At 42.0% G+C, this 26,736-nt stretch overlaps 1 protein-coding gene across 13 annotated transcripts in view; it reads left to right on the top strand.

Annotated features, from left to right (window-relative positions):
* Positions 1-26,736, top strand: part of HIVEP2 (HIVEP zinc finger 2) — a 142,988-nt gene that overhangs the window by 110,043 nt on the left and 6,209 nt on the right. For 10 of the 13 annotated variants that reach the window (XM_082307890.1, XM_082307883.1, XM_082307884.1 and 7 more), the window contains 6 exons: positions 7,631-7,675; positions 8,959-14,582; positions 15,335-15,489; positions 20,534-20,709; positions 23,352-23,453; positions 24,002-24,912. In XM_082307890.1, the coding sequence (XP_082164016.1) occupies positions 9,168-14,582; positions 15,335-15,489; positions 20,534-20,709; positions 23,352-23,453; positions 24,002-24,912 (6,759 nt within the window). In that variant the 5' untranslated portion in view covers positions 7,631-7,675; positions 8,959-9,167. Of the gene's footprint in view, positions 1-7,630; positions 7,676-8,350; positions 8,545-8,958; positions 14,583-15,334; positions 15,490-20,533; positions 20,710-23,351; positions 23,454-24,001; positions 24,913-26,736 lie in introns of all 13 variants that reach the window. The other 3 variants (XM_082307881.1, XM_082307887.1, XM_082307886.1) reach the window with 3 other exon arrangements.

Here is a 26,736-nt window from a genome sequence, read left to right on the forward strand (position 1 = left end):
GTGAAAATGCTAGGCAAAGGCCTGATATTTGCCTAATATTTCCATTTGGCAACAGATGCAGTATTTACACAAATTTTGATTTTTTTTTTTTCCTGGGAGAACTTGGGGAAAAGCTTTACGATATCTTAGCAGGGATTTACCAGCACAGATCTGTTCTCCCCAGCTGCTGCCCAAGGTTGCAGTTCTTGTATGAAATCAAAAAGGCATTTCAGACTTTGCATGTCATTTCAGTTAGGAAAATTGTTATATCTGACAACTTCAGCAGTTTGAACTCTCCAGTGACACTGTTCTTACCCTTCTTACTGTAGATGATGTTTTATAAATCTAGAAATGACTATAAACCACGTCCACACGGGAATCTTGCTCTTTGCATATACTTTATCTTTCACAAGTGCTGCTAAATTCATAGTTTAGTTAATCTGTCCTTTATAAGGTGCAAAATTTCCCTTTCTGATTAACACATTTCTTTGTGTTGAATCGAGAAAAAATTCTTTAGTCTCAGTAATTCTCACCTGTTCTTAAAACACAAACATTTCATTGCAATCCCAATAGCATCACATAGCATCATTGGTTAGCGGCTCAGCCTTTGCTTTTCACAGATTTTTAGGTATTTAGCTTTTGGTGGCCTACATAATGCCTATTTGTTTACGTGATAATAGTTTGGGGCCAACAGCAGGGCCAAAGGTGCATTTCTTTTCTACACTGCAGGCACAGGGAAAAAAAAAGTAATCCTACAAATAGTGATCAGAGACTATTTCGCGCTCTTCCGGTTTGGCACGGTATCCTGTGGCTCAGAGGAAAGTGAGAAAGAGTTGAGTTTCTGCTGATGAAGAGAGCAGCCCAAGAATTAAGAGCCCATTTGTATCTCAGCACCTCTTTGGATTTTACTGTAGATTGCTAATGGGTATTTAGTAAATACTGTTTACTTACTACTTAACTCACACTTGAGAAAAACTCAGTCTTATGCAGGTTAGGATCAATGGGATTAGGCATCATATAACCTAACTTCAACCATCAAAATAACGTTTAAAGAGGACCTTAGTAGTGGGCATCTGACTGTTCTCTGCCTGGGAGCTGCTCTCACTCTCGTAAGTCACTGCCTACTGGGGGGGGGGGCGGGGGGGAGCAAAACAACTGTGATATTTTTGTTGCCTTCTGAAATTTTAATAACACTGGAAGTGCTGTCTGTCAGATCTGCCATTGCTCTGCCATCACATTTTAAGGTCCACGTGGGAAACGATCGGTATTTTACTCACCTGTTTTCGTTTTTTAACTTGTGCCCCAAGGAAATAAGTAACAGTGTGAGAAGATTAGCAGTTCATATAATTCTCTTGTTTAGTTTTGTGTCTGAATAATCCCAATGCTTTGCTTTTGTATAGAGATAGATTCAGGATGTCCACATCAGAAGATGGTCAGCAGAAGAGGTAGATTTTGTATTATGACATGCTTAAGCACCTCCGACAGGCTCTTATGTGCCCAGCAAGGTTAGGCAACCAGAAACAAAATATTTACCTGATCGGTTAAAAGCAGTGGGATCAGAGAGATCAATTAGCTGCTAATTGACTGACAAGACTGTTTGTCCTGTCGGTTGTTTTGGCATCTCTTTGGTAGCTGGTTTTTGTTCAATTCAAGGAGAAGAACTGTGATCTGTTTGCAAACTTACCTATAAAGGAAGTGTTTAAGAGATTAATTTGGCTTCTGTGTAGCTTTTTCTCTCTCTCTTTTTTTTTTTTTCTTTTTCATAGTCATCCTGTGGAAATAAGTCTGTGTTCAGTTGGACTTTGGCAACGCGAAAGCTTTTTTTATACATTTTTTCCATCCGGTAGTAATGTGTACATTGTGTATGATGCTGAAACAGGAAATAGTGATGTACTTTAAGTGAGCAATCCTTGTCATTATAGTGAAAAGGTCAGTGTTAAAGCATTTCTGCTGTAGGCTTCTTCTGTGGCTTCTCAAAATACACTCAACTTGAATTTAAGTTTTTTGGGGGTGCTATTTTTCTATAGAGAGTAGCAATTTAAAATTATATTTGAGATACTTAACATAGCAAAAACTGAGTGTTTTGCTGCAGCTGTGCTCTAAGCATTTATGATGCAAGCCAGCATCTCTTAAAGAAAATTGCCCATGTTTTCTTAACACTGTGTAAATGAACATTTATTGCAATACATTACAGATTTCTCTGTAGACATCTTAGAGGTGTTGGATTAGTTTATTTTCACCTTGTAACAAAAAACCTCAGATATTTAGTATGTAGGATGTAAGAGCCTAAACCTAAGCGATGTCTGATTCTGTTTGGTTTTATGAGCAATAAATCTGGAATTATGTCCTTGGATTTGCCACTCATTGCTTCAGATTCATACCAGGATAACGTAGAGCAGAATTTGGCTCTTACTTTTACTTGCTGTTGGAATAATTTGTCTCCTTTTAGTCACTCTGTGTCAAACCTCGTATCTGTTCAAAGCTCCTTGAAGTCAAACGAGAGACTCTTGTTTTGTACCTGATTTTTCTGTAAGGTCACCGCAGAAGGGATAGAGTGTGCCTGACCTCTGATTCGGTTGGATCACATTCAGAGGAGGGAAGGAGAGTCTTGTTCTTCGTCACAGCATGTACCCATTGACATTTGTATGAAATGTTTGAGACAGGTATAAGTTCCTACAGTTAAGGTTAATGGGTATTAGAGTACAACAGATGTGTTTGTTTATTTCTTTCTTTTCTTAGTTGGCTTCAGTGTGCTTTTAAGCAGACAGGTTTCAGTTATTTTCTTCAACGTACTCGGATAATGGTCTCAGGTAATAGTTTGAATTATCTGAATTAACAAGATTAAGGTGAGTTTGGTAACGCCTTAAAATGAATGAAATAATCAATACTGCTACAATAAACTCAAATGTGCTGTTACATGCCATCTCTCAATGGCTGAGATTCTAGAATAGTTCTCAAAATATGAGCCAGATTTAGTGCAAGCACTGAAATAATAATCACACAAATCAGGATGCCAAGTTTTATACCGCTTCTAGCTTTACGTGCACAGATCCTGTCCCTTGAAACCAGCAGGTACCAGGGACACAAATGTGCGTTCATAGAAATCTGAGAGTAAAAGCCTGAAATTGGTGTTTGGTCACAGCGAGCTTGCAGTCTACCCTTGATGCCTCTGTAACTGGATCCTCTCAGTCAGTTCCCTCAATTCCTGGCTTCTTGGGGAATCCATGTCAGCACAAGTGTTTACCCAACATAGCAATGGAGAACAGATTCTGCCCTGTAGCTTCTCCTCAAGTAAGCTTAGTACAGTTTGTTCGATCATGTAATAGTAAATTCACAGCGTACTATGTGTATTTGCTGAGCAGTATTTGTTTTTGTATTTGCTAGTACTTTTAAATGACATTTTAAAAAACACAATGTAATGATTAGTTCAGCTGCCCAAATTTAAAAAACATGTGTGTTATTCTAAATGTTTCAGGGTATTTTCAAAACTGTGATTCTCTGGCTGGTTTTGGAGAATGGCAGTACATTCAATAAAGTGCTGAAATCCTGAGGCCAGGCAGAACATCTGGGGTGGGATTAAATGAACACGTTAGAGTAGTGTCTTCAAATGTGAAGAGATAACAACAGCAATTACAATACAGAAAGTAGTAGATTATAATAAATACACCTAACCTGTTTTAAAAGGCCTGCATTCTTGGAATTGGATGTGTAAAAGGATGTCTTAGAACTCCTGCCAAACTGCAGCAAAAGCACAGGCATCCTTGCATTCCTCAGTAATTCAAGACTTTGCCAAGTGCCAGTGGTTGACATAGGAATTTACAGTCATTCCTAGAGGTGTTCAAATAGACAGGTAGAAGGCCAGCTGCAAAACCACAGTCAGATGGGACCCTGTCGTGGTTTAACCCCAGCCGGCAACTCAGCACCACGCAGCCGCTCGCGCCCTCCCCCCGGTGGGATGGGGGAGAGAATCGGAAGGGGGAAAGGGAAAAAACTTGTGGGTTGAGATAAAGACAGTTTAATAGGTAAAATGAAGACTTAGCCCACCTATGACTTTGCCTAGGTAGAAGAATCTGTAAATCCATGTTTTATTAGGGTTCCCAGTCTTTTTTTTTTTGTCCACTGGGATGTCAACACCAAACAGCTCTTTGGGGAGTATCATTAGCGGGGCAGAGGGAAACGTGGGGTAGGACAGCAAGCCAAAGGTGCGCTGTCTTTCTTCCCAAAAGGCCAAGGCAATTTTCTTCTGAGTTGCAGGTGGGGAAGAGCTCAGAGGTGGCCTCTCTTTCTTGTAAGGCTGCTTGGCTGCTGGGCTTATCCCAGACATAAACTAGACTGGCCTAATAAGGGTCTTGGCAGAGGTCTGTGCATGAGTGTAAGGATTTCATAGGAGCCACTGCAGCTTGCCCTATAGAATATGAATTCTTCAGGGGCCAGTTACTGTGGTTTTAGGCCGGCTTTGTGCTGGCAGAGCTGGACAGAAAAGATTTAAAACAGGGCTGGATCTGACCCTTAGTCCTTACGCTAGAGTCAATATTTATTCTGTATGGTGCACTCAGGATTTAGCCTGGAAGACATAAGCTTCCAATTTGTTCACTTGCAAGAGCCGTAATATGAGCTACAAATTGAGAAGTAGTAAAAGTTGTATTTTGCCAAATTTTATTTTAAAGCTGTTGAGTGTAACCATTTTAATGGTCTGAAAAAAAGAGGAAAAAAAAAAAAAGGAAGGAAGGAATAATCTTGGAGCTCTGGAGTCAACCAGACATACATCCCCTGCATGCAGCTCACAAAGGCACCTTAGGAAAAGGAGCAACAGGATAATGCTCCTTTCTAGAAAGTTTTAAAAGTCTTGATTTAGTGGGTGCATCTGACATGAATACAGCTCCCGGTTTCCCAGTAATCTTCTCAGGTTCAAAATTTTCACAGAAGTAAAATGTCCCGGTTTGAAACGGGCAGATAGTGCAGTTAGTGTGGCTGGGGGAGCTGGCTCCCGGGCCACATTCCTACTGGGAAACCTGGCTTGGCCCCCAGCCAGACAGGACTTTGCAGCTCCTGTCAAATGATGTGCTCAGCGCAACTCCCGTACGGCTTCTGATCCGTGTAGGTGGGCTCCTCTTAGTCACTCCAGCGGAGCTGAACCGTGCCAAAGGTATTAAAGAAAATGTGCATTTTTATCATCCTTAGTTCCTTAGTTTGAAATATGTAGTACTTGAAATATAGGGAGTTTCTGTCTATTGAATAGTATATGGTTGATGAAGAGCAATATTGAAAAGTATATTTACAGTGTTTTCTAAAGGAGAAACATTAATCAGTTGAAAAATGGAAGTCTGTTGTAGGCTTAAGCTAGGCTGTGGATGCAGGCAGATGAGATAGAAGCTTAACTGGAAAAAACAGACAGAATGCAAACTAGCTTTGCAGTGTCTTAGATTTCTCCAGTTAGGCCAGTCTCCCATTAGGGAGAAGAAAAAAAAAAAAAGAAGAAACCAAAAGAAATAATATTAAAGCCATCTTTGACACAGGATGGATAGCAGCTCAGACCAAACCAGAAATGATTATGTTGGTTCTGGAAAGGGATTTATTTTTCTCAGGAGAGTGACTCTGACCAAACTTAAGCCATCAATAATCCCTGTAATTAGTGTATACCTGTTTCATAGTGTAGGTTGAAAAATTATATAGAAAGTTCTGAAAATAGCACGACTGCAGAATGGCTTGAACTCTGTAACAGAGGTCTCAGTCCAGAACAGAAAATTGTTCGTAGTATATTAGCATCATCTTTTGCTCAAATAAAACCATCGCTGTCACATTTCCGTGACTGGCAGATTTCTTCTCTAAAGGTAGAGGCAGTATGGAACAGAAAGGATACTCCCATCTTCTAGAAATTTCTTCTTCACCATTGGCAAAATTGCCTAATAAGGAGAGAAGTATTTTTCTTTGAAGATGGCTAATAACTTTATGCTTTCTCAGTGAGGAACATTCCCTCTCGTCCCTGTTTCTGCTTCTCAAGCCACACATTTTCCTTTACGTTCGGGCTTGTATATTGGTATCATTACTGACCTGAGATTCAGTTTAGCCCAGCTGCTGAAAATGGTTTGCCACTTACCTGCCATTTCCTCATAAGGCACTGCAGAGCTGCTCCGTATTAGCCACTTCTGATATATTGTAAATCGTGCACGAGGATTTCTTTTTCTGTTTGTAGCGACACTTTTTGTCCGAGGAGGTGGATTAGGAAAATTTTAAAAAGTTTTACTTGGATTACTTTTTTTTCTTCTAGAGAGTCAGACAAGACAGTTATTTAAAAATCCATTGGCACATCAAAGCTGAATGACATTATGACCTAAACTATTCTGGTTTGTATTTGATAGCTTGCTATTATTTTGTACTATATGGGATTCCTCTATAGTTACAGTTTAAAAATGTTATCCATATTTGACTAAACCAACAGTCCGTTAGCTATTGCTGTCCGAAGTACTGATATGTTATTTGTACTATTAAATAAATAATTGATAACTGGTGGCACAGTAGTCAAGTCATGGGGCTTTACTGACGTCCATTTGTTCTTTGAACATGTTATTAATTACAAAGAATTGAAAATTATTTTTCAATTTTTGATGATTTTTTTCTTTTATAGACTTCTATCATCTGTTGGTTTTATTCAATGGAGAAAGCATGAGTGCTCTAGGTGTTTTTCTGACAGTTTCTAGTTGAGAATCATTATAGTAGCCTATATCCCATACTCTGAAGATAATACTCCAGCTATTTCTAAAGATCTGTTCTTTAGAGATGCTCTGAATTTTGTCCTAAATAAAAACCATAAAGAAAAGCCGTAAGTGTTGCTTTTGCTATCACAATTAAAAAACCATCCTTTTTAATGAAACAAAAGCCAAAATCTGTTTTCAAGATAAGATTTGTTGAAAACTGGAAGGCAGGCTTCTCCTTTGACAGGAGAAATGCTCTTTAGGGAAGGCAGATAATGTTCAGGCTCCCTTTTTTAGAAGTGTTCTCTGTGCCAGTCTTTTCTGCAATACAAAGAGTAGCCTGCAGGCTGGTGATGGTCAGACAGGTGGCAAATCATGGCAGTCACAGCAGTCTTTTAACCATGTATTTGGTCTGTAGTTCTCTTCTTTGAGAAGGCAGCCATATATTCTTGAGCAGTATCCCACTGGTGTTAACTGATTTGGAAACCTACTTGCATTTCACTGCATTTTCTTGTACCTGAGTGGTGACACCCTGGCCAGGATTTCGTTCTGGTCCCTGAAACATTTAATGAGAGGCCTGGAGCATAAAAGTATTAGCTGGAGAGAGGCATTGAAATGGGATTTGCCAATGGGATTCAGGGATAATCCAGGCTTAGTGAAGGCGTAGGAATGAAGAAGGACATTGGCAGCTGTCTTTTGACTGATTCCGGAAGGTGAGACTGCATCAGTTCAGACTATCAGTTATTCATCTACACGCTAGAAACCTGAATACTTTAAGAAGACTCGCACTCATTATTCTTCACAATGTGGTTGCTCAGATGTCTAAGACACAATGTGAATTTTTTCCAGTGGATGGATAAATTAAATTTTCAGGCCTCTGCTATAAAGAATAGAAAACTTTCTTCAGCATTATGCTTAATATCGAGAATTTCTTATGATTGTTTTTTTTATTACTACAGGAAATTTGAAGATGGTCATGCCTGTTAGATTCCTAGAAGATGCAGGTAATTGGTTTTTTATACTGAAAAAAAAATCATATGTTCCCGTTCCCTATGTGTTTTTTTGTACTTTGCTAATGTTTCGTCAAGCCCAATTCAGTTTTTCCACTGTAGGAATGAAAAATATTCCAGTATCTCTAATACTGCTTTTTTTACTATTTTCCTCACTATTGTAAAATCATGACTGTCTTTATAATTCTCACTGTCACGTCCAGAAAATATCCTGTGTTTGGATAATACGGAAGCAGGAAACCTACATTGTTCTTCAAATTCAGATGCTGCACTTGTCTATGAAAATCATTCCTCTGAGCATTTCTTCTTTATAATAGAACTGTGGAAACCTAGTGCATTTAAGCATAAACAGTACATGTATAGCTGGATGGAAATTTCAATAGTGAAATCTAAAATGCTAAAGGCACATAAACACAGTCATAACATTTCTTTAACACGTGTTTTACCTCTAGTAAGACATTCTCACTAAAATTTAATATAGTGGTTGGAAGATGGAGATGTGGAAAGGTACGAGTAGTGTTGCGTTCAGAATGCTTATTTGCTGTCTCTTTTTTTTGACTGTTTAAAAGTAGTTTAAAAGGGCGATCAACACTTTCTTGTAAAACCAGTTAGATGGTCTAAGGTAAGAAGTACCTCACTTTAGCCATCTTAAAATTTGGTATATACAAGGTAGTCATCTAGGATTTCTGCCTAGCTGACAGTGAGAAACAGGCATCTCCAGAGTGGAAGGCCATGTGCGTAGACATCCCCTGTGTCTGAAGTACCCGTCACAATATGGAAAGATTTCTCCTCTGGAAGTACCGATCACCCTCCTCTGACTTTAGAGGAAGGCCAGGTGACTAAAGTACGTGTCCGAACTGTAGGTGAGTAATACCGGATAAGGTAATTCCCACCCATCGTGTTAGGACTCCATTTTCAGCAGCGATTTGCTGAAAGAGCTTTGAAAGTAGGTGGCGGATATTCTGAGAATCGAGCCTTTAAACTGTCCCCAGAAAGCCTTCCAAAGCTTCTGTTCAGTTTGGAAAGTCTAGATCCCTGTTTTCTGTTCCTAAGGCTTTTACTGAGTAGTGACTACGCTTGTGTGCAGTCTCTGGAGCCAGGCTTTACTGTGTCTCCAGACAAAAGGGCATTTTGTGAAAGGTATTTATCTTTACTTAAGTCCCTCAATATTTTTCATGAAAGGCTCAATGAAAGTGTAACTGACTGCATTGATGTTATTTTGCACGGCTGTATTAATTGATGTGTGTGGTTTCTTTGTTTTTGCTTTTTTCTTACAGATAGCTGTGTCACCATGGAAGAGATGAAGAGAACTTTGCTCTAGTAGATCACAAATATCTCTGGGTCGTTCTGCATCTCAGAATAATAACAATGGAAAATGTCCAAATGCTATAACAAGTCTTTGCAAATGTAAAATAAACTGTTTGGGAAAGTTCCTGCCATGAACAGAACTGTATAATACTCACATTAGTGTACAGACACAAATCTAATGCCTATAGACTACTGCGTGGAAAGTTCCAAAGAGAAAGAAAAGTCTGTGAACTTGCAACAGCCCTGGAAAAATGGGAGCAACAAAACTTTAAAAAGCACAGCTTTGGACACACTCCATGTGTCTGCACAGCTTTCAAGTGAACTAGCACTTAAGACCTTGTGTAACAAAATGGACTCTGGGGACACAGCTATAGGGCAAAAAGCTACCTCAAGGTCTGGAGAAACTGCTAAAGTACCAAGTAGATGGAGGCAAGAACATTCAGCTGTTATTAAGATGAGCACTTTTGGCAATCAAGAAGTACAGAGGCAACCACAAATAGATCACGAGCAAATTGGAAACACAGCATCAGCACAACTTTTTAGTTCTGGGAAACTGGTATCATCGAATGAAACTGCACAGCAAGTCACAGAGAAGCAATATCCACAGCATCGTCCAAGTCCTTACTCATGTCAACATTCACTTTCTTTCCCACAGCATTCATTGCCACAAGGCTTCTTGCACAACATAAAGCCACATCAGAGCTTGGAAGGCCCTCCGTGGCAGTTTCCTAGCCACTTGCAATCAGTTGCCTCAGAGGACTTGTTTCCTTTTCATATGCATAGCCATAGTGGAGGTTTCTCCAGGAAGAAGATTTCAAGTTTGAACCCTGCATACAGCCAATATTCACAGAAATCTTTAGAACAATCAGATGATGCTCACAAAAAGGAGCACAAACCCAAAAAGCCTGGCAAGTACATTTGTCCTTACTGTAATCGGGCTTGTGCCAAACCTAGCGTACTTAAAAAGCATATTAGGTCTCATACTGGGGAGCGACCGTACCCTTGTGTTCCTTGTGGTTTCTCCTTCAAGACGAAGAGCAACCTTTACAAGCACAGGAAGTCACATGCCCATGCAATTAAAGCAGGGTTGGTACCTTTCACAGAGTCGGCAGTCTCTAAGTTGGACCTAGATGCCAGTTACATCGATGTGGAAGCTGAAATACATTCAGATGGCGAGCAGAGCACGGACACTGATGAGGAGACCCCTCTCCTAGTGGAAGGGTCTGACAAACTGAGCCCCATCCCGCAGCTCCCCCTGGACATTGCTAGCAGGAGCAGTTTTCACTCCTCCATGGAAGAGTCCTTGGTGGGGCCAATGAAAGTGCCCATTTTGATTATCCCTAAAAGTGGAATTCAGTTACCCAGTGAGAGTTCACCATATATTGGCTCTGATATGTTGCAAAACCCATCCTTAAGTACTAAGTCTGATGACTCTCATACAGTTAAACAGCGACTTGCACTAAGACTGTCAGAGAAAAAAGGGCAAGATTCTGAGCAGTCGTTAAACCTCCTGAGCCCACACAGTAAAGGAAGCACTGACTCTGGTTATTTTTCCCGCTCAGAAAGTGCTGAGCAACAAATTAGCCCACCAAATACTAATGCAAAGTCTTACGAAGAGATCATCTTTGGGAAGTTCTATAGGATTAATCAAAGGACAGCACTAACAGTAGCCACAACAAATCAGGAACACAGTTTAATGGGTAGAAAGGGCAAAGCAGAGCCATTACCTCTTTTAAATAACAGATTAGATATCAAGATGCTTGAGGAACACATTTCTCAGCTGACTCCAAATAAAGAAGAACTCATTGACTCCAGTAATTTGAGCACTATTAAATCCACACAAGTTTATCCAGGCAGCAATACAGAATCTAGACAATCCCAGACCACCGCATCATCCGTCAAAAGTGAATCCAACCTGTACCAAGTCAGTCAGCAGGGTGACGTGCCTGTCCTTCTAGAGCCCCCAGTAGATTCCTCTCCTCTTATTAGAAGTAACTCCATGCCAACCTCTTCTGCAAACAACCTAAGTATTCCCCCATCTCTGAGAGGAAGCCATTCATTTGATGAGAAGATGACTGGCTCGGATGATGTGTTTTACCCCGGGACAGTGGGAATATCCCACCAAAGGATGTTGAGAAGACAGGCTGCCTTTGAACTACCCTCTGTGCAGGAAGGGCACTCAGATTCAGACTATCATGGAAGGCCAGGGAAAAATACCATTATTGCTTCCAGCAGACAGACAGCAGGTGAGAAAGGACCATCCTTAAAAGAGAAGAAAGGAGACAAGACCTTTTATGACTATGATGCCAGTGGAAAGCACTACAGAAAGTGGGAAGAATTTGAAGCTCAGAAGCAGAACTACAGGGACTCGCCATCCTTAGGTGGGATGAACAAGGGGGGAGAGTACTTTGTTGATCCACTTGGACAATCTCAGGCAGTGCCATCCATGCTTGGAACAACTTTTGAAAACAGAAAGCGCAGGAAAGAGGAGAGTGTTGGAGATGAGGAGGACAGTCCCATGCTTTGCAGCAGTACAACTGGCACCACTGGGGGAATTCAGCCTTTGGACTTTGATCCCAAATCCCAAATTCAGGAAGTGCCAAGGAGTGGATTTGCCCTTCAAGGCCTGGACAATGCTGCCCATGGCCATGCAGAGCGTTTTGAAATCTGCAGGCCTTACTTGCAGTCTGGAAGCCCGGCAGCTTCTCTGGAAGACTCATCCTTAACTGCAGAGCAAGAAAAGACTGCAGAATCACTGGCTAGAAAGCCCCCTGGAAATGTCATCTCTGTCATTCAGCACACAAATTCGTTGAGCAGGCCAAACTCATTTGAAAGGTCTGAATCTACAGAACATATTGCATGCCAGCAGGAAAAGATGTATTCACCATCTGAAACATGCGAGAGCGAGATTTGTGAGTCCCCGATGAGCCCAGACCGAACTCCACAAACGGAAAATGCTGACACCAGTAAGCCGTCTCCATCCCAGCAGCCTCAGCCGTATCATATGCAGCCCAGGTTGGTTCGCCAGCACAACATACAGGTACCTGAAATTCGTGTCACAGAGGAGCCAGATAAGCCTGAGAAAGACAAAGAAGTGCAGAGTAAAGAGCAGGAGAGACCCACCGAAGAATTCCAGTGGCCTCAGAGAAGTGAAACCCTTTCTCAACTTCCAGCCGAAAAGCTACCACCCAAAAAGAAGCGTTTACGACTGGCTGACATGGAGCACTCCTCTGGAGAATCCAGCTTTGAGTCCACAGGTACAAGCCTCTCTCGCAGCCCTAGCCAAGAAAGTAATTTGTCCCACAGTTCGAGTTTTTCAATGTCCTTTGAAAGAGAAGAGAATGTGAAGTTCATCACGCCTCCCAAGCAAGATGAGTTTGGAAAACAGTCTGAATTTTTAACAGTTCCAGCTGGTGCTTACTCACTTTCTGTTCCTGGGCATCACCATCAGAGGGAAATGAGACGCTGCTCATCTGAACAGATGCCTTGTCCTCATGCTGCTGAAGTCCCAGAGATCCGAAGTAAATCCTTTGATTATGGGAACCTGTCTCATGCCTCTTCAGCTGGCACACCTACTACGGCACTGTCTCCATCCCGAGAAAGGAAGAAATGCTTCTTGGTTCGCCAGGCTTCCTTCACTGGTTTTCCTGAGATTTCCCAGACTGATCAGAGCACAGAACAAAGTATAAAGCAGGAGCAGATGGAACATGCACAGGCTGGTCTTCGCTCCTCCCAGCTTGCCTGGCATCACTCCCCTTCCTCTGTACTTCAGCCCATTCAGGTAGATGACTCTGGAAAACAGGCTATTGGCTCTTGTGCTCAGCTTAGTAATAGCTCACCCCACCTTGCCCAGCAACAGGCTCTTCTTGCAGACAGCCCGGAAATGTTAAGGACTCCCTTGATCCAACAAGCACCTTATATTCCTAACAAACATCCATCAGAGCAGCAGCAGCTATTTGCACATCAGGAAAAAGTCCCTTTCCCCCCTATTCATAGCACCTTGTTTCAGTTCCCATATCCAGCTGTCTGCATGGTTCACTTACCACCATCCCAGCAGCCTGTCTTGTGGCAGTCATGCACAGAACCTCTACACTTCCAGCATCATTTTGTACAACAGCTGCAGAAATCTTACGGCAAACAGCCTTTCCAAACAGATGTTCCTCCAAGTTATCACCTGGAACATGCACCAGAACTTATTGGAAAGAAACCAGCTGATTATGTGCATGCTAAAGAGCAAGCATACCAGCATTACTCAGGAACATCTGGGCAGTATTCAAAAAGTAATCTTGCAAAGTACCAGTCAGACCATAGCATTAAACCAACAGATACCTCCTCTGAGCAGCATCTTCAGACAGATTTTGATTCCCCAAGTGATGGATCTGTACAGTCTTTGCCAGGAACAGTTGTTCCCGTCAGGATTCAAACCCATGTGCCGTCTTACGGTAGTGTCATGTACACAAGCATTTCCCAGATCCTTGGACAGAGCAACAGTCCTGCGATTGTGATTTGTAAAGTTGATGAGACTGTTTCTCAAAGAACATTGGCAACTAATGCAACCATGCAAGGAATTGGATTTAACATAGCTCAGATGTTGGGTCAGCATGGAGGGCTAGAAAAATATCCTTTGTGGAAAGTGCCGCAGACACTACCACTGGGACTGGAGCCACCAATTCCCCTGTGTTTGCCTTCCAGTTCGGACATGGCTTCTACCTTGGGAGGAAGCAAGCGAATGCTTTCACCTGCCAGCAGCTTGGAGCTCTTCATGGAGACCAAGCAGCAGAAACGAGTCAAAGAAGAAAAAATGTACGGGCAGATAGTTGAGGAGCTAAGTGCAGTTGAGTTAACTAACTCAGATATAAAGAAAGATTTTCCAAGAATGCAGAAGCCTCAACTAGTCAGGCAGAGCTGTGCTACCGAGCCAAAAGAAAGTCTGCCATCCATGTCATCCTCTTCACCGCTGTCATCCTCATCATCTCAAGATTTCCCACCTGTCAGCTTGCCAACAGCTGATGCTTTCCCTCTGAGCAGGGAGAAACTTTCCAGTTTTGATTCCACGTCACCAGGGCAGAAGTCCAGTGGCCCTTCTGAAGGAAGAGACTCGCCAGAAGAACTGGATGTGGATGAAACAGCCTCAGATATGAGCATGAGTCCACAGAGGTCTTCATTGCCACCAGGAGAAATTCAGCCAGAAGACCAACTGAAACATCAAAAATTGCCTCTTGGGATGTTAGTCCAGATGTCATCCAATACCAGTGGGAAAGTCACAGGCTCAACCATTCTTCTGACAGACGTAGCAGATTTTCAGCAGATCCTTCAGTTCCCAAGTCTGCGCACTACTACTACTGTGAGCTGGTGTTTCTTAAACTATACGAAACCCAATTACATTCAGCAACCAACCCTCAAATCTTCTGTTTATGCTTCATGGTGTATAAGTTCGTGTAACCCAAACCCATCTGGGCTAAGTACAAAGACCACTTTAGCACTTTTAAGGTCCAAGCAAAAAAACACCACGGAAATCTACACTCTGGCTGCTATGCATAGACCTGGAGCTGGTAAACTGACATCATCAAGTGCGTGGAAGCAGTTTGCTCAGGTAAATAAGAGGCTTTAATAAAATTAAATTAGTATATCTTTATTTGAGAAAATATTAGTAAACTATGAAATGTAAGTTAATGACTTTTTTAAAAAAAAAATCCTCCATTGGGAAATCAGACATTGACATCTTCCTGTGACAACTTTTGAGCCTTAATTTACCTTTCTGCAAGCTCTGCTACTTCTGTTGTCTCTGTCTCCATTTTCAAAATCAGATGTAAAAAGTGAGGCTTTTAAAGCCCTCCCTTCATGTATGCCAGAGCCTAATACATTATCTCCTTTTATTTTGTCCTTTGTTTTTGCCATATCCTGATTCAAACAGTATCAGACACAAACATCCACGTGCATTTGTAAGTAAAGATTAAGTTAAAATTGAGTAAGGATCTTCAGATCCATTTAATGTCTTTTACACACTGATTCTTCCTCATGGGCTAAGCATTAGATAATGGTGCCAGGGAAAATTCTGTAATGGCAATAAATTACCTTCTAAGGCTTTTCCATCTCTATTTTCCATTATTTTTTTCTGAGGAAAGATACAGTGCTGTCTTTTCTGTCAAGACTCTCGTAAAAATTTGTCCATGCTGCCCCCTCTCTTATTCTCCGTCAAAGTAAATGGGACAAATTAAATCGTCTTACAGAGTTGCACCAAAATGAGAGTTTGGCTTTGACCTGGAATGTTAAAAGTACTTGAAATGAAGTGTGCGTTTATTGTGTGCTCCAGCAGTAACACCCTTCCTTGACTTTGTTCTACAGATGAAACACGAGCCATTCTTCTTGTTTGGCAGCAAGCTTGAAAAGAAAGTAGTGGGGAATATTATAAAAGAAAGAGTAAAAGGAGACATTCATGGAGATAAAGACATTACATCCAAACAAACTGAGCCGATACGAATTAAAATCTTTGAAGGAGGGTAAGAAAATGCAACTGGAAATTTCAAGCTCAGCCTGTGATTTTAAAGAGATTTGAAAATTAATATGAATGAATTAGGATGTGAACAGTCTCCTGTATTCCTGCCATGTCTTGTAGCTCCCCAGCCTGTTCTTTTTTTGTGTATATGTCAGTCTTAAAACAAACTACGGGGTACCTGTATACTTACTCTTGGCTCCACTTTGCTATTGGGACAATTATATTTTCTATCTGTGTGAGAGCACTCACTTGAAATTGTTGCTTTCATTCCTTAGGCTGTAAAGAAATGGATAAACAGTTAACATTTTGATATTTTCTATACCATTTCTTTGTATTTAATGGCTTCCATGAGGATATCTTTCCATTTTTAGACTCTGTGGACCTCCACTCACTTCAGTGGGTTAGCTAGGCATGCTTACTCTTATTCTTGTAAATTTTTATTATTTACTGAGGTTGAATTTTGGAGATAAAATGTAAGATGACAATGAAATCTATGATATCTAAGCCTAATCCATAGATCTGTCATGTATGGTTGATAAAATAATGTTTAATTTTACCGTGGCCCTCTATCACTCAAGTGATAACAGAAACAAATAACAGAGAGAAGGGAAAAGGAGACCTGAAAGCTCATTAGCATTGTTCTGAGGCTTAAGAAGCTTGTTATAAAAAGCAAATGAAATGGACACTTCTTTGCGTCTGCAGTACACTCTAAAATGGAAGATATTGTTTTATTTCTTTTACAGAATTCTGACACAATGCAATTAATTTGCCAGTTGTTAGTAGGGAAGAGTCAGGTGGCTGAACAAGATGTGTTTTTCAGTCTTACCAAACTCAGATGATCTCACAGCACTGTGTTATTGGGGTAACTAAATAGGTCAGGATGGAGATGTGAGAAATTTGTACATCCGTTTCCTTCTCCCATCAGTTTGTACCCTTTAAAATCTCAGTTGTCCTTCATTAACATTATGTGTTTTGGCTCTGCTTGGATAGTCTCCATGAAATGAACATTGGCAATTCTCTGTAGTCTGCAACACTGAAGGAGTATAGCCTACGTCTTGCCTGAAAGGTTGAAAATGTTATTTTGGAGATTGTGACAGGTATGCTGGCCCAGACACCCTGATCCTGGCTGTTCTCTGTAGCTGTATACACTGTCCTAGTACCCAAGCCAGTAGGCTGGCTGCACAAGAGTGACCCAAATTCAGGGGTGAGCCTAAGTTTACAAGAAATTCAAAGAGCTGTTGCTTCAGCTCACACCCACTTTGAAGTACAAAATTTGCCTGCTTCCCACTATGCATCATTTCTGAATTTGGATCACCCAGCTGAAGATAGTCTGCACTGATGTAAGCTGCGTGATGAGAGGTCAGAAGAGTAAACGGGTGTTAAGAAAAGCAACCTAACGGAGAATTCAGATCAGTGTGAGCTGCAACAGATCACTGTATAAAACACCTCTACCATCCTACACCTTCTTTAAGAAACATTGTACGTTACTTACACCGTCTTAAGCTTCCCTGTGCACCAATAAGGTCTATGAAGCTATTTATATAAAGACATATAATTCACGTGTCACCTGAAAATGTCTCCTAGTAATACTTGGCTATGTTTAGATATCCTTTGAGTAAAACAAAACATAAGAAACCTTGATGTGCACATTAATTTCTGGAGTGGAGGGGACAAATAACCTGTGCAATAGACTGGGACTTCCCCAATAGGATCATATAACCTGCAAAGCTACAGTGAATAAGATGATGTAGCATTAATGGGTCCACTCTTTTCTTATACATCATAATTTTATCATACATTTTATAGGAATTATTTGTGGAAGGATAGATTTATTTTTTAAATTAGTTTGGCTACTTTTTTTTTAATGGGTCTAATATTCTTTACATGTTATAACCACATCTTTCAGTGTTTTCTGTCCTGACTATTGAATTTGTCCTCCTCTTCAGGTTTTTGTTCATGACTTCTGAAAGCTAGTTTTTAACATGGGTGGGTTTCCATGCTTCCTTGCTCTTGTACAGCTGTTCTGTTGTACTGTTCTGCTCTGCTCGCCAAGCTCATCTTTGTATCATCTCAGCACGTGCAAGTGGTGCACTGAACTACGCAGCAAATGTCTGTTGGTTTTGTTTCACGTTTTCTCCCCTGGACAGACGAGTGCATGGTGATACCTTATTTCAGCAGGGTATTTTCATTTTGCTTTTTGTTTGTCTTGGGGAGTGGATTTGCTTAAGTTTCTCTTGCTTTTGTTTTGTAAGTGCGAAGAAGGCAATTCAGAATCCATAGTTGAGAAAGATCTGCGGTTGTCAGTTTTTGGTTTGTGGGAAAGCCTGTCCGCTGGGCAGGGGAGCGCAGTTGTGCAGCTGCCTTGTGCCAGGGGAGTGGAGCGCTCCTATGGCAGGTGGGCAGAAAGCAAATGGATGGGGCTGGAGATGAGAGAGAAGCTGAAGGAACAGAGTGAACGGAGTTGAGCCGACAAGTAGATGTCACAGCACATCACCACCTTGCTGCACCAAAGACCATCAAGAGCAGTTTGTAAGCATGGCAGCAGAGGGGATTCTGAAGGAGGAAGCTAACAACCATATTATTATGTCTGGCAGGTGGCTTGATTCGAATGAGATGATCTGAATCACAAAATCTGCTTTCCATCATCTGTGACTGCAAAACCCTGATGGGTTATGAAGCCGTGTTCCTCAAAGAAAAGCAGCAATTTGAAGTTCAGTACTTGCTGCAGTATAGTTAGTTAGTTACTAACGGCAAGAAGTGCAAAGAAAGGAGGGACAGGGCAAACATGCCCACTCACCTGATATCTCGCTTAATGACAGCAGGAGTTCACAGTTTGCTTATGTTTGCTCTTGTATATCTATCAGTAATACGCTCTAATTGAAAATCCCCAATAAAGTAACATTTTTGATAGAAATTGCAGGACTCTGAAGCTTGTTAATGCTTTTTAACTCGAGTCCCATTCAAATCAAGCTCAGAGCAGCAGTGACCATAGTCCTTACATGAAGGTTGTGTAGTGGGAAGGGGGAAATTACTGAAAGCTTTGAGAGAGGCATGAGTTAATAGTAAGATGTAATATTCCTGGGGGCTAGAAAGATAATCACCATAGACTCAGTCTGGTGTTTCATTTTTTGGACCAGGCCTTCTTCAAATGTCAAATTTGTGTGTGTCATTTCTCTTACAGTCATTGTTATGAAGTATTGTGAAGCATACTTAGAGAGTCAAGGTCAGTTATCGCCAAGAACCGTCCGTATGAATGATGGAGACAGATCTTGTCTAATTGTCTTTGTGCCCAATGGGATCTGACAGGTGACAGAAGCTGGTGGAATGAGGTCAGGCAAGGAACAGCAGAGATGGAGCAACAGAAAAGCACATGTTACAACACAGCATCTATCTTTCTTACCAGTATCAATCAGGGGTGATATACTAGACTCCATCCCAGCAAAATCAGACCGTAAGGAGAGATGAAAAGAAGATAAAATGGCAGTCTTTCAAACAATAATGGACATTTTTTATGTCTGTGGGAGAAAGCCTGGAGGTAGTTGATGAAGCATTGGATAGAGAGGTGACTAGGAGTTGTTGGCATGTGTTTATGAAGGAGAACCTGGGAAATGGGGCAGACAGAAAAGCAGAATCCCAGAAAAGTTACACAAAAAACCCTGCTACGGAGATGGCTAAATATTAAATGACATTGGAAAAGGGAATGGGCCAACTTTATTGGAAAGGAGCTGAAAAAAACTGAATTTAGGCATCCACATTTGAAAGAGGAGCTGATGTGTTTAATAGATAACAAGATGGACATACAAACAGGACAGTGTTTTATGTATTTCTAAGATATTAGCTTCAGTATTTATATTGCCAGTGATATAGCTGAACATATGGAAGAAGTGTTCATCTAAGAAAAGCACACTTGAAAAATATTTCAGCTCTGCAACCCAAAAATTGCCACTTGCTTCTTGTAGAGTTATCATCACATTAACAGAATCTTTCACACAGTCCCTTATTTATTTAAAGTGCTGACTGTCAGTACCAATGATATTTTGTGGGCTGCACATCTGCAGGGTGACTGAAAGTACTTTGTCCTGCTTAGGGAGAGAGCAATGGAGGACAGAGGGCAGAAAAAATATTATTTCTCAGTTCTCGCAATTTCTGGATTTTACTTTGGGTGAATGAGGATGAAATTCTCCCTCTAGGGAATGCTCAGCGCTCTTCAAACCTCAGAACAGCCTGAGCACTTCCCCTGGGTGTTTTTAGATTTCAGTATTAACAATTTATCATGATAGTAAAGGCAATGTGCAGCTTTACATAGATTTGGATATGTTATTTATTGTCTAACTACACACTATGTAATCAGCAAAAATAGCATGGAATGCTTACGCCTGTGCTAAGAAAAATTCCTTTAACAGCGCTTTCTGCTAAGTATGCAGGTTGGAAGTTTCCCATTTTGTTTCTAAAGCAGCACGGACCCGACTGAACTCAACTTGGTGTCCCTTAGGGAGGGATCTGTCTTCAGGAACTTCAGGCATCTGTAGTGTAAATGCGTACCTCCTTGCTAGTCATCTGTGTTCCCTTTATGCTTAATGGGGAGAAACGGGCATTTCCAGGATGTGATTTATCTGATCCCAAGGGATAAATACACTAAAATAGTTCAATGAACCATGCCACAAAACAGCGCTGTTTTCAGTGGTGGTGGATGCCTGCGTTGTATAAGGCTACAGTTAGCTGAAATAAATCCAACCTGCAGACTTGTGTTTGGAGTTGTGCTGTGTCTATAGGAATGGTAGCTGATCTGTTTCCTGACAAGGTGTTTATACTGTTCTCATACTGCAACCCTTTGGTCTCATATTGTTAAAACACACTGGGACCAGTGCATTCCCTGAAAGGCAAATACTTTGTGAGCTCCAACCTGGAAATTCATTAGTCCTGTGGACTTCTGTGGATTTGTTGTGATGAGATATATACAGGATCAGGATCAGATGCATAAAGGTGATGTTTGTGCATGTATGTGACCTAGAGTCTCTATGATTTAAATGCTTGCTCTCTTCCAACAGGTATAAATCAAATGAGGATTATGTCTATGTCAGAGGTCGTGGCAGAGGAAAGTACATTTGTGAAGAATGTGGAATTCGCTGCAAAAAGCCAAGCATGCTCAAAAAGCATATCCGCACTCATACTGATGTCCGGCCTTACGTATGCAAGTTGTGCAATTTTGCCTTCAAAACTAAAGGTACTTGACCCTTTTTGCTGAACTCTTGCTGCTTCCCAAAAAAATCTTGAGCTATTTTGCCATCTGGGATCCAAGCACCCTTTGCAATCAAGGAGAGAATTTTCTTCAGAATAAAATTATTGTGTTTATATATACAGGACTTCATGAGAGAGGTTTTTCTCTTCTGTTTAATTGATTCAGGGATTTTTGCGAGACTCCAAGACTCCTTGAATAGCTTCATTAAGAGCTATAGGCTCTTGGCTGGTCCATCTGTCTGCAGAGAAAATGTAGTGACATAGGAACCGCCCTTACAAATAATACTTTCTGCCAAAATTGTTACATGGTGCAAATTTTAATTGCAGCAACACTTAAATGCTACCAGGAGAGTACACTTGTTATGACATAATGAAGAAGCAGAGCATCAGCTGCTGAGGAAAACATGCCTTCACGGGCTTTACAGTGGGTCAGTTGCAAGTTTATAAATAATGTATGTCTCCCAGATGGGCCACTCCATCCACTGTGGCATTAATTATGAATAGAGATCTGATAGCTTGTGTTCACATGTATTTATCAGCACAGAAAAAAGCTTCCATTTGTCACCCTGAGGCCACAGATAATGATGTTCTTTGGAATTCGGATTTGCATTGCAACTACCTCCTTAAAAGAAAAAAATCCTTTTCTTTGGTAGCATTTCTTTGTAGCACAGCCCAAATGAGCCTTACATTCTCAGTTTCTTAGCTTCCCTTTGGCAGACAAGGGAAATGGATTCTGGTCCCAGTGCGGTGAACTTACTCGAAGGGGGAGAGAGGAAGCTGAAGGAAATTTCTCCCAAGATCCCAGTGCAGCTTCATGGCTGTTTTGAGGATTGAGAATCGTAATAGTTTCCATGACTCCAGCACTTCTTCCTCTGCCAAAGATGGGAATAGCTGATGGATGGTAGTAGACCCATCAACCTAATTTAAGATGAGAACTTTCATGGGGGTGTAGAGACAAAGACAAGGAGCTGCTTGTTCATAGTCCCAGTAGACCATCTGGTGAGCAGTTCTGGGATCGTTGTTTACAGTTGCCATTGCTGGAGGAATGGGTCTTGAGGAGGGACTTGAAGGAGGATTGTGGTTTTGCAGCTGTGTTCAGAGAGGACATTCCAGACAGAAGAGATGGCATGGAAAGAAATGTGAAATTGCTTGCTGAGGCTGGCATTTCTGGCAGAGAAGAGAAAACAGGGAGGAGGTGGTATGCTGTTGCACAAGAAGGGCATGAGTAGGAAGAGGCTAAGTTAGCCTTCAAAGTACAAGAAGTGTTTAACTGGTGTATTACTGCTTATGAGCTGTTGTCAGCCTCATAACTATTGTTGCTATTTTGCTGAGAAGAGTAGGGGACAGGCCTTCAGAGGTACTTAGGTTTTCAGTGTACACCCTGAGCGTTTAGCCATCCACAGGCATCAGTGGAAGTTAGACTTCTCATTCAGTGCGCAGGTACGATAAGAAACTCTTACTGCGAAGAGAATTATTTGAACTAGCTGGGACTGAAAGTCAGAGGAGAGAAGACTGACTTGTGAACTTCTAAGCACACCTCCACTATCCAACAGAGTGGTGCAGTGTTCCTGCCCCCAGGTTGCATGTGCCACACGCACCATCTGGAGATGCTGGTTGGGGTCCCAAAAGCAGCATAGGTACATTCAGAGTGCTTTCCTTGAGCTAAGAAGCACTACGTCGTGGTAGTGGGTTGAGTTTGCTTGTGCCATGCTTTCCCCGCTGGGTGTTGCAAATGTGACTGAAGCGGCTAATGGATTAAAGTGATATTCTTGTTTCTCCAGCTTGTGCTTTGTGCTCAAGATTCTTTGCCATGAAATGTCTCTTGGGGCCAGTCTCAACCCAGTTTTCTTATCTGTGAAAAAACAGACCAAGACAGGCACTCCAGAAAGTCAATAGTCTAGTGTTAGATTGCTCCCTCAGGGGAATGGGAGATCTGATTTCAAATCCCTGCTGTGTCTGGTTCAGATCCGTACTCCAAAGCAGGGAGCTGAACCTGGATTTCCCACATCTCAGGTGAATGCTGTAAGTACAGCTCCTCTCAGTTCAGAGATGGCAGCTGGATGGTAAACTTGCATAGAGAAGTCTCCCATAAGTGTCTTTTTTTGTGGGGTACTTTTGCTTCAAAATGCTTTTTACACACCGAACATTTGGAACCTACATGTGAAGTAAATGGGGGAGCCCTTTGCTTGGAGGTACCACTTTCAAGGAGTGAAACTAGGAGTGTGAGCCCTGAACAACTGGTGTGCATTGGACTTACTTTGATGTCTGGGCAGTCTGTACATATCACAAACACTGAGCCCAGGGATAGATAACATCCAAAAGCGAGTTTTTTAGCTTGCTGGGGTGCCTAAATGTCATGTGGAAAATTGGAGAGATGCCTATATACCTCTCAGGCCCCGAGTTTAAGTTTATTTGAATTTTTCTTTTTTCTTGGAAGATATAAAAACCCACTCTTATTAAAACAGGCTCTGAGGGCAATGGGCTGGATGAGTCAGCCCTGTCTGTTTTGTTTTTTTTTTAAACTAAAAACCCCCATCTGCAGGATAACGGAGTTAAGATACACCAAAACCTGACTTGGAGAGTGATATTTGCTGTTGTCCATTAATTAGATTAATCTCTGATCCATAGGAAATCTGACAAAACATATGAAGTCTAAAGCACACATGAAAAAATGCCTGGAGCTTGGAGTATCAATGACATCCGTAGATGATGCTGAAACTGAAGAAGCAGGTATGTCAGAATGATTTAATTTACTTGGAATGGCCTCTGGAGTATGCAAATGACTCATTGCACTTTAGCACAGTGGCTGGCATGGGAAAATATATTAAGAGAATTTGGGGCATTTTTTAATTAAGAGGCATCTTTTTAATAAACAGGAAGTATAAAAAATAAATCCGATCCATTTGTCTGAGTTACATTTTTTATTAAGATACATGAGGAGGAGCTAGAAATAAAAGTATGAACTATTGTCGTCTGTCTCATATAAAGATCCCAATCTTTTCAATTTAGATGTGAGAGATGGCAACATTTAGTGAAGTTGCAAGGTGGGGTAGGGTGAATTTGCTTTTTATGCTTCCTTTCAAATATAGAGTTTTGAGGTATGAATTATGAAAAATTATTTTTGAGGTTTGAGGCTATGAAGAATGGCTTTATGCAGCCATCCCAGATAAAGAGCATCCAGCAATGGCAATGGATGTGCTGGGTGGGGAACGAGTGTGGCGGAAGGCATAAGAGGTGGGGTGTGTTCTCACCATTTTCACTTGCCATGGCTGTTTCAGAAAACATGGAGGACATGCAGCAGGAGGCAGAGAAGAGTAGCAGCCTGGCAGGCCTTTCAGCAGAGCACCAGTTCTCTGACGCGGAGGAGTCAGATGGCGAGGATGGCGATGACAATGATGATGATGATGAAGATGAGGATGATTTTGATGATACTCAGGGAGACTCAACACCAAAAACCAGATCAAGAAGCACCAGCCCGCAGCCCCCTCGGTTCTCCTCCCTGTCGGTGAACTCGGCTGGGGCATCACAGGGGGCTTCCCCCGAGGGCTCCCTTTCCATGGGACACTCCTCTCTCATCAGTTACTTGGTCACCTTACCTAGCATTCAGGTTACTCAACTTATAACACCAAGCGACTCCTGTGAAGACTCACAGATGACAGAATATCAGAGGTTTTTCCAGAGCAAGAGTACCGATTCAGAGCCCGATAAAGACAGGTTAGACATACCTAGCTGCATGGATGAGGATTATATGCTTTCCTTAGACCCCAGTTCGTCTCCGAGGGACCTCTCACCTTCCAGTCGACATTCATCACCTGGCTATGATTCTTCACCCTATAGAGATAACTCACCAAAGAGGTATTTAATGCCAAAAGGGGATTTGTCACCTAGAAGGCATCTGTCGCCCCGAAGAGATATTTCACCCATGAGGCACCTTTCCCCACGGAAGGAGGCTGTGCTGAGGAGAGAGTTATCGCCAAGACGGGACGTGTCACCAAGACGTCACCTATCACCAAGGAGACCAATGTCACCAGGAAAAGATGCGTCTGTTCGAAGAGATCTGTCTCCTAGGCGAGAAAGGAGATATATAGCCTCCGTTAGAGCGGCATCTCCCCGGAGGGGCTTATACCATAATCCAGCGTTGTCCATGGGTCAATATTTACAGTCTGAATCTATTCCAGTGGGGCATTCAGTAAGTATGAAAGAGTATTTTCACTCCTGTTGTCAAAACCAGTGCTCTTACCTAATCTGCATAGTATTTTAAAAAACTGTGCAGCTTTGTAGAAGAAGGCGATGTAAGCTTTGAGCCTCGGCGGGAAGTCCTGGAATGAACGCAAGAAATTTGGAATAGACGGGGACCAAGTCAAGATGTTGATTCAGTTAGATGCTGTAGAGTCAGCCTAAGGGTCAAGTCTTGACTTGGTACAAGCCTGAGTACCTCCATTAACTTCAATGAAATTAGGCTGGCTTACATTAACTGCCCCCATCTTTATTTTAAAATGGCCCAGGAAGCTTACATGGCATGTGGGGCTTGTTACAGCACTGTAAAACCTTTTACCTCCCAGACTGTCAGATGCGATCAAGCCCAGATCAGGGCTTAAGGCCCTGATACTGCAGTATGGTGCCCATCACCAACATATTGTTTAATGCAATATAAACACTGAAATAAATGGAACCTTTTGGAAAAGCAGGGTGCCTATCGAAATCAGGATCTATAACTGGAGTTTAAAGGGTATTATCGTGTGACAGGAGCAGGCAGCTGTTTGCCCCACAGAAAGCGCCATCACGACTGGCTGTTTTGACAGGGGCACAACCGTCTGGGTGGAAATGGAAATATGCAAAACTTGCACAGCTGCTGTCTGTGCTGTTCCCTTTCAGTAAATCAGCTCTCAGAAACTGCCAGCTTGGCGCTTTTGACAGGCCCTAGCATTCACAAAGCACTCTCTCCACAAATAAATATGGTCTTCAGAGTTAAGGAACAGCCTGACTATGTATGCATTTATTTATTTAGTATGCTTCCCTCGCCACATTTGATGTTGCTGCTGCCCTCTCACTGCCTGCCTTGTCAGCCCGTATGTGTGGGTTCAACCCGGGCAAGCTGTGACAGGCTCCCGCTGCCTCAAGGCTCCTGCCTTCCTGCCGTCCTCCCAGCAGGGCTCTCCTCCCCGCTTCCCCATTGCCAGTCTTCTCGCCTTTTTATGTAATCTTTGTGGTTCTTCTCTGTAGAGGAGAAGAATTAAACCCTGAGCTCATAAAATCAGTGTTTCCAGAGCTCTGGGGTGAATTTCTCTGTGGACCCAGGCTGCTGTGTTACCTGCATCTGGGAATGCAGCGAGGGATGCAGCTGGGCAAAGGTGGCTGGAGCAGGGATGGACCAAACAGAGCCGAGGTGCTGCCAGTCTGGCAGATCCAAAAGTGGCTTCCCATCTTTTCAGGGGGATAAGGGAAAGCTGCAATGTGAGTGGCCATGTGTGTAGGAGAGGACAATGCAGGTACTTCCCCCACATCTTAGACGTGGCCCCATGGCCTGGCAAGTTGTTGGGGAGAGCAGCAGAGTGGGGTGGCTAACTAAGCAGTCCTTGAGGAAGGGCACATTGAAACCTTGCTGCACTCTCATAGGAGTGATCACTGCATTGCTGAGAGAGGATACAAATCCAGCCAGCAGTCCTACTGACAAAGTAAGGAAGCACAAAAAGAGGAAAAAGAGCCACCAGTTTAACAGTCATGATGTCTTAGTACCAAATGAAAGGGATTATGTGAGATGCTACAGCTGACATTGTGCAGGGAGCCCAAGTCCCTCATGTCCTGTATGAGACACTTCCACTGGCATCCTGTAGTAGAGATTTTGGATGTGTGATGATGCTGGCAAAAGGGTATGTAACAGTCACCCTTGGCCATCTGACAGTTCTTGCTGTAATGTTTGCCTTGTGTGTTATGCACACCTTCCAGCAAGGCGTTTAGCACATTGTAAGGACTCTTTTAGCACCCTTAGCTCCTTCTTTTGGAAAGTCCACCA

This window comes from Platalea leucorodia (genome assembly GCF_965183815.1).
Source record: "Platalea leucorodia genome assembly, chromosome: 3".
NCBI classification, from domain to species: Eukaryota; Metazoa; Chordata; class Aves; order Pelecaniformes; family Threskiornithidae; genus Platalea; species Platalea leucorodia.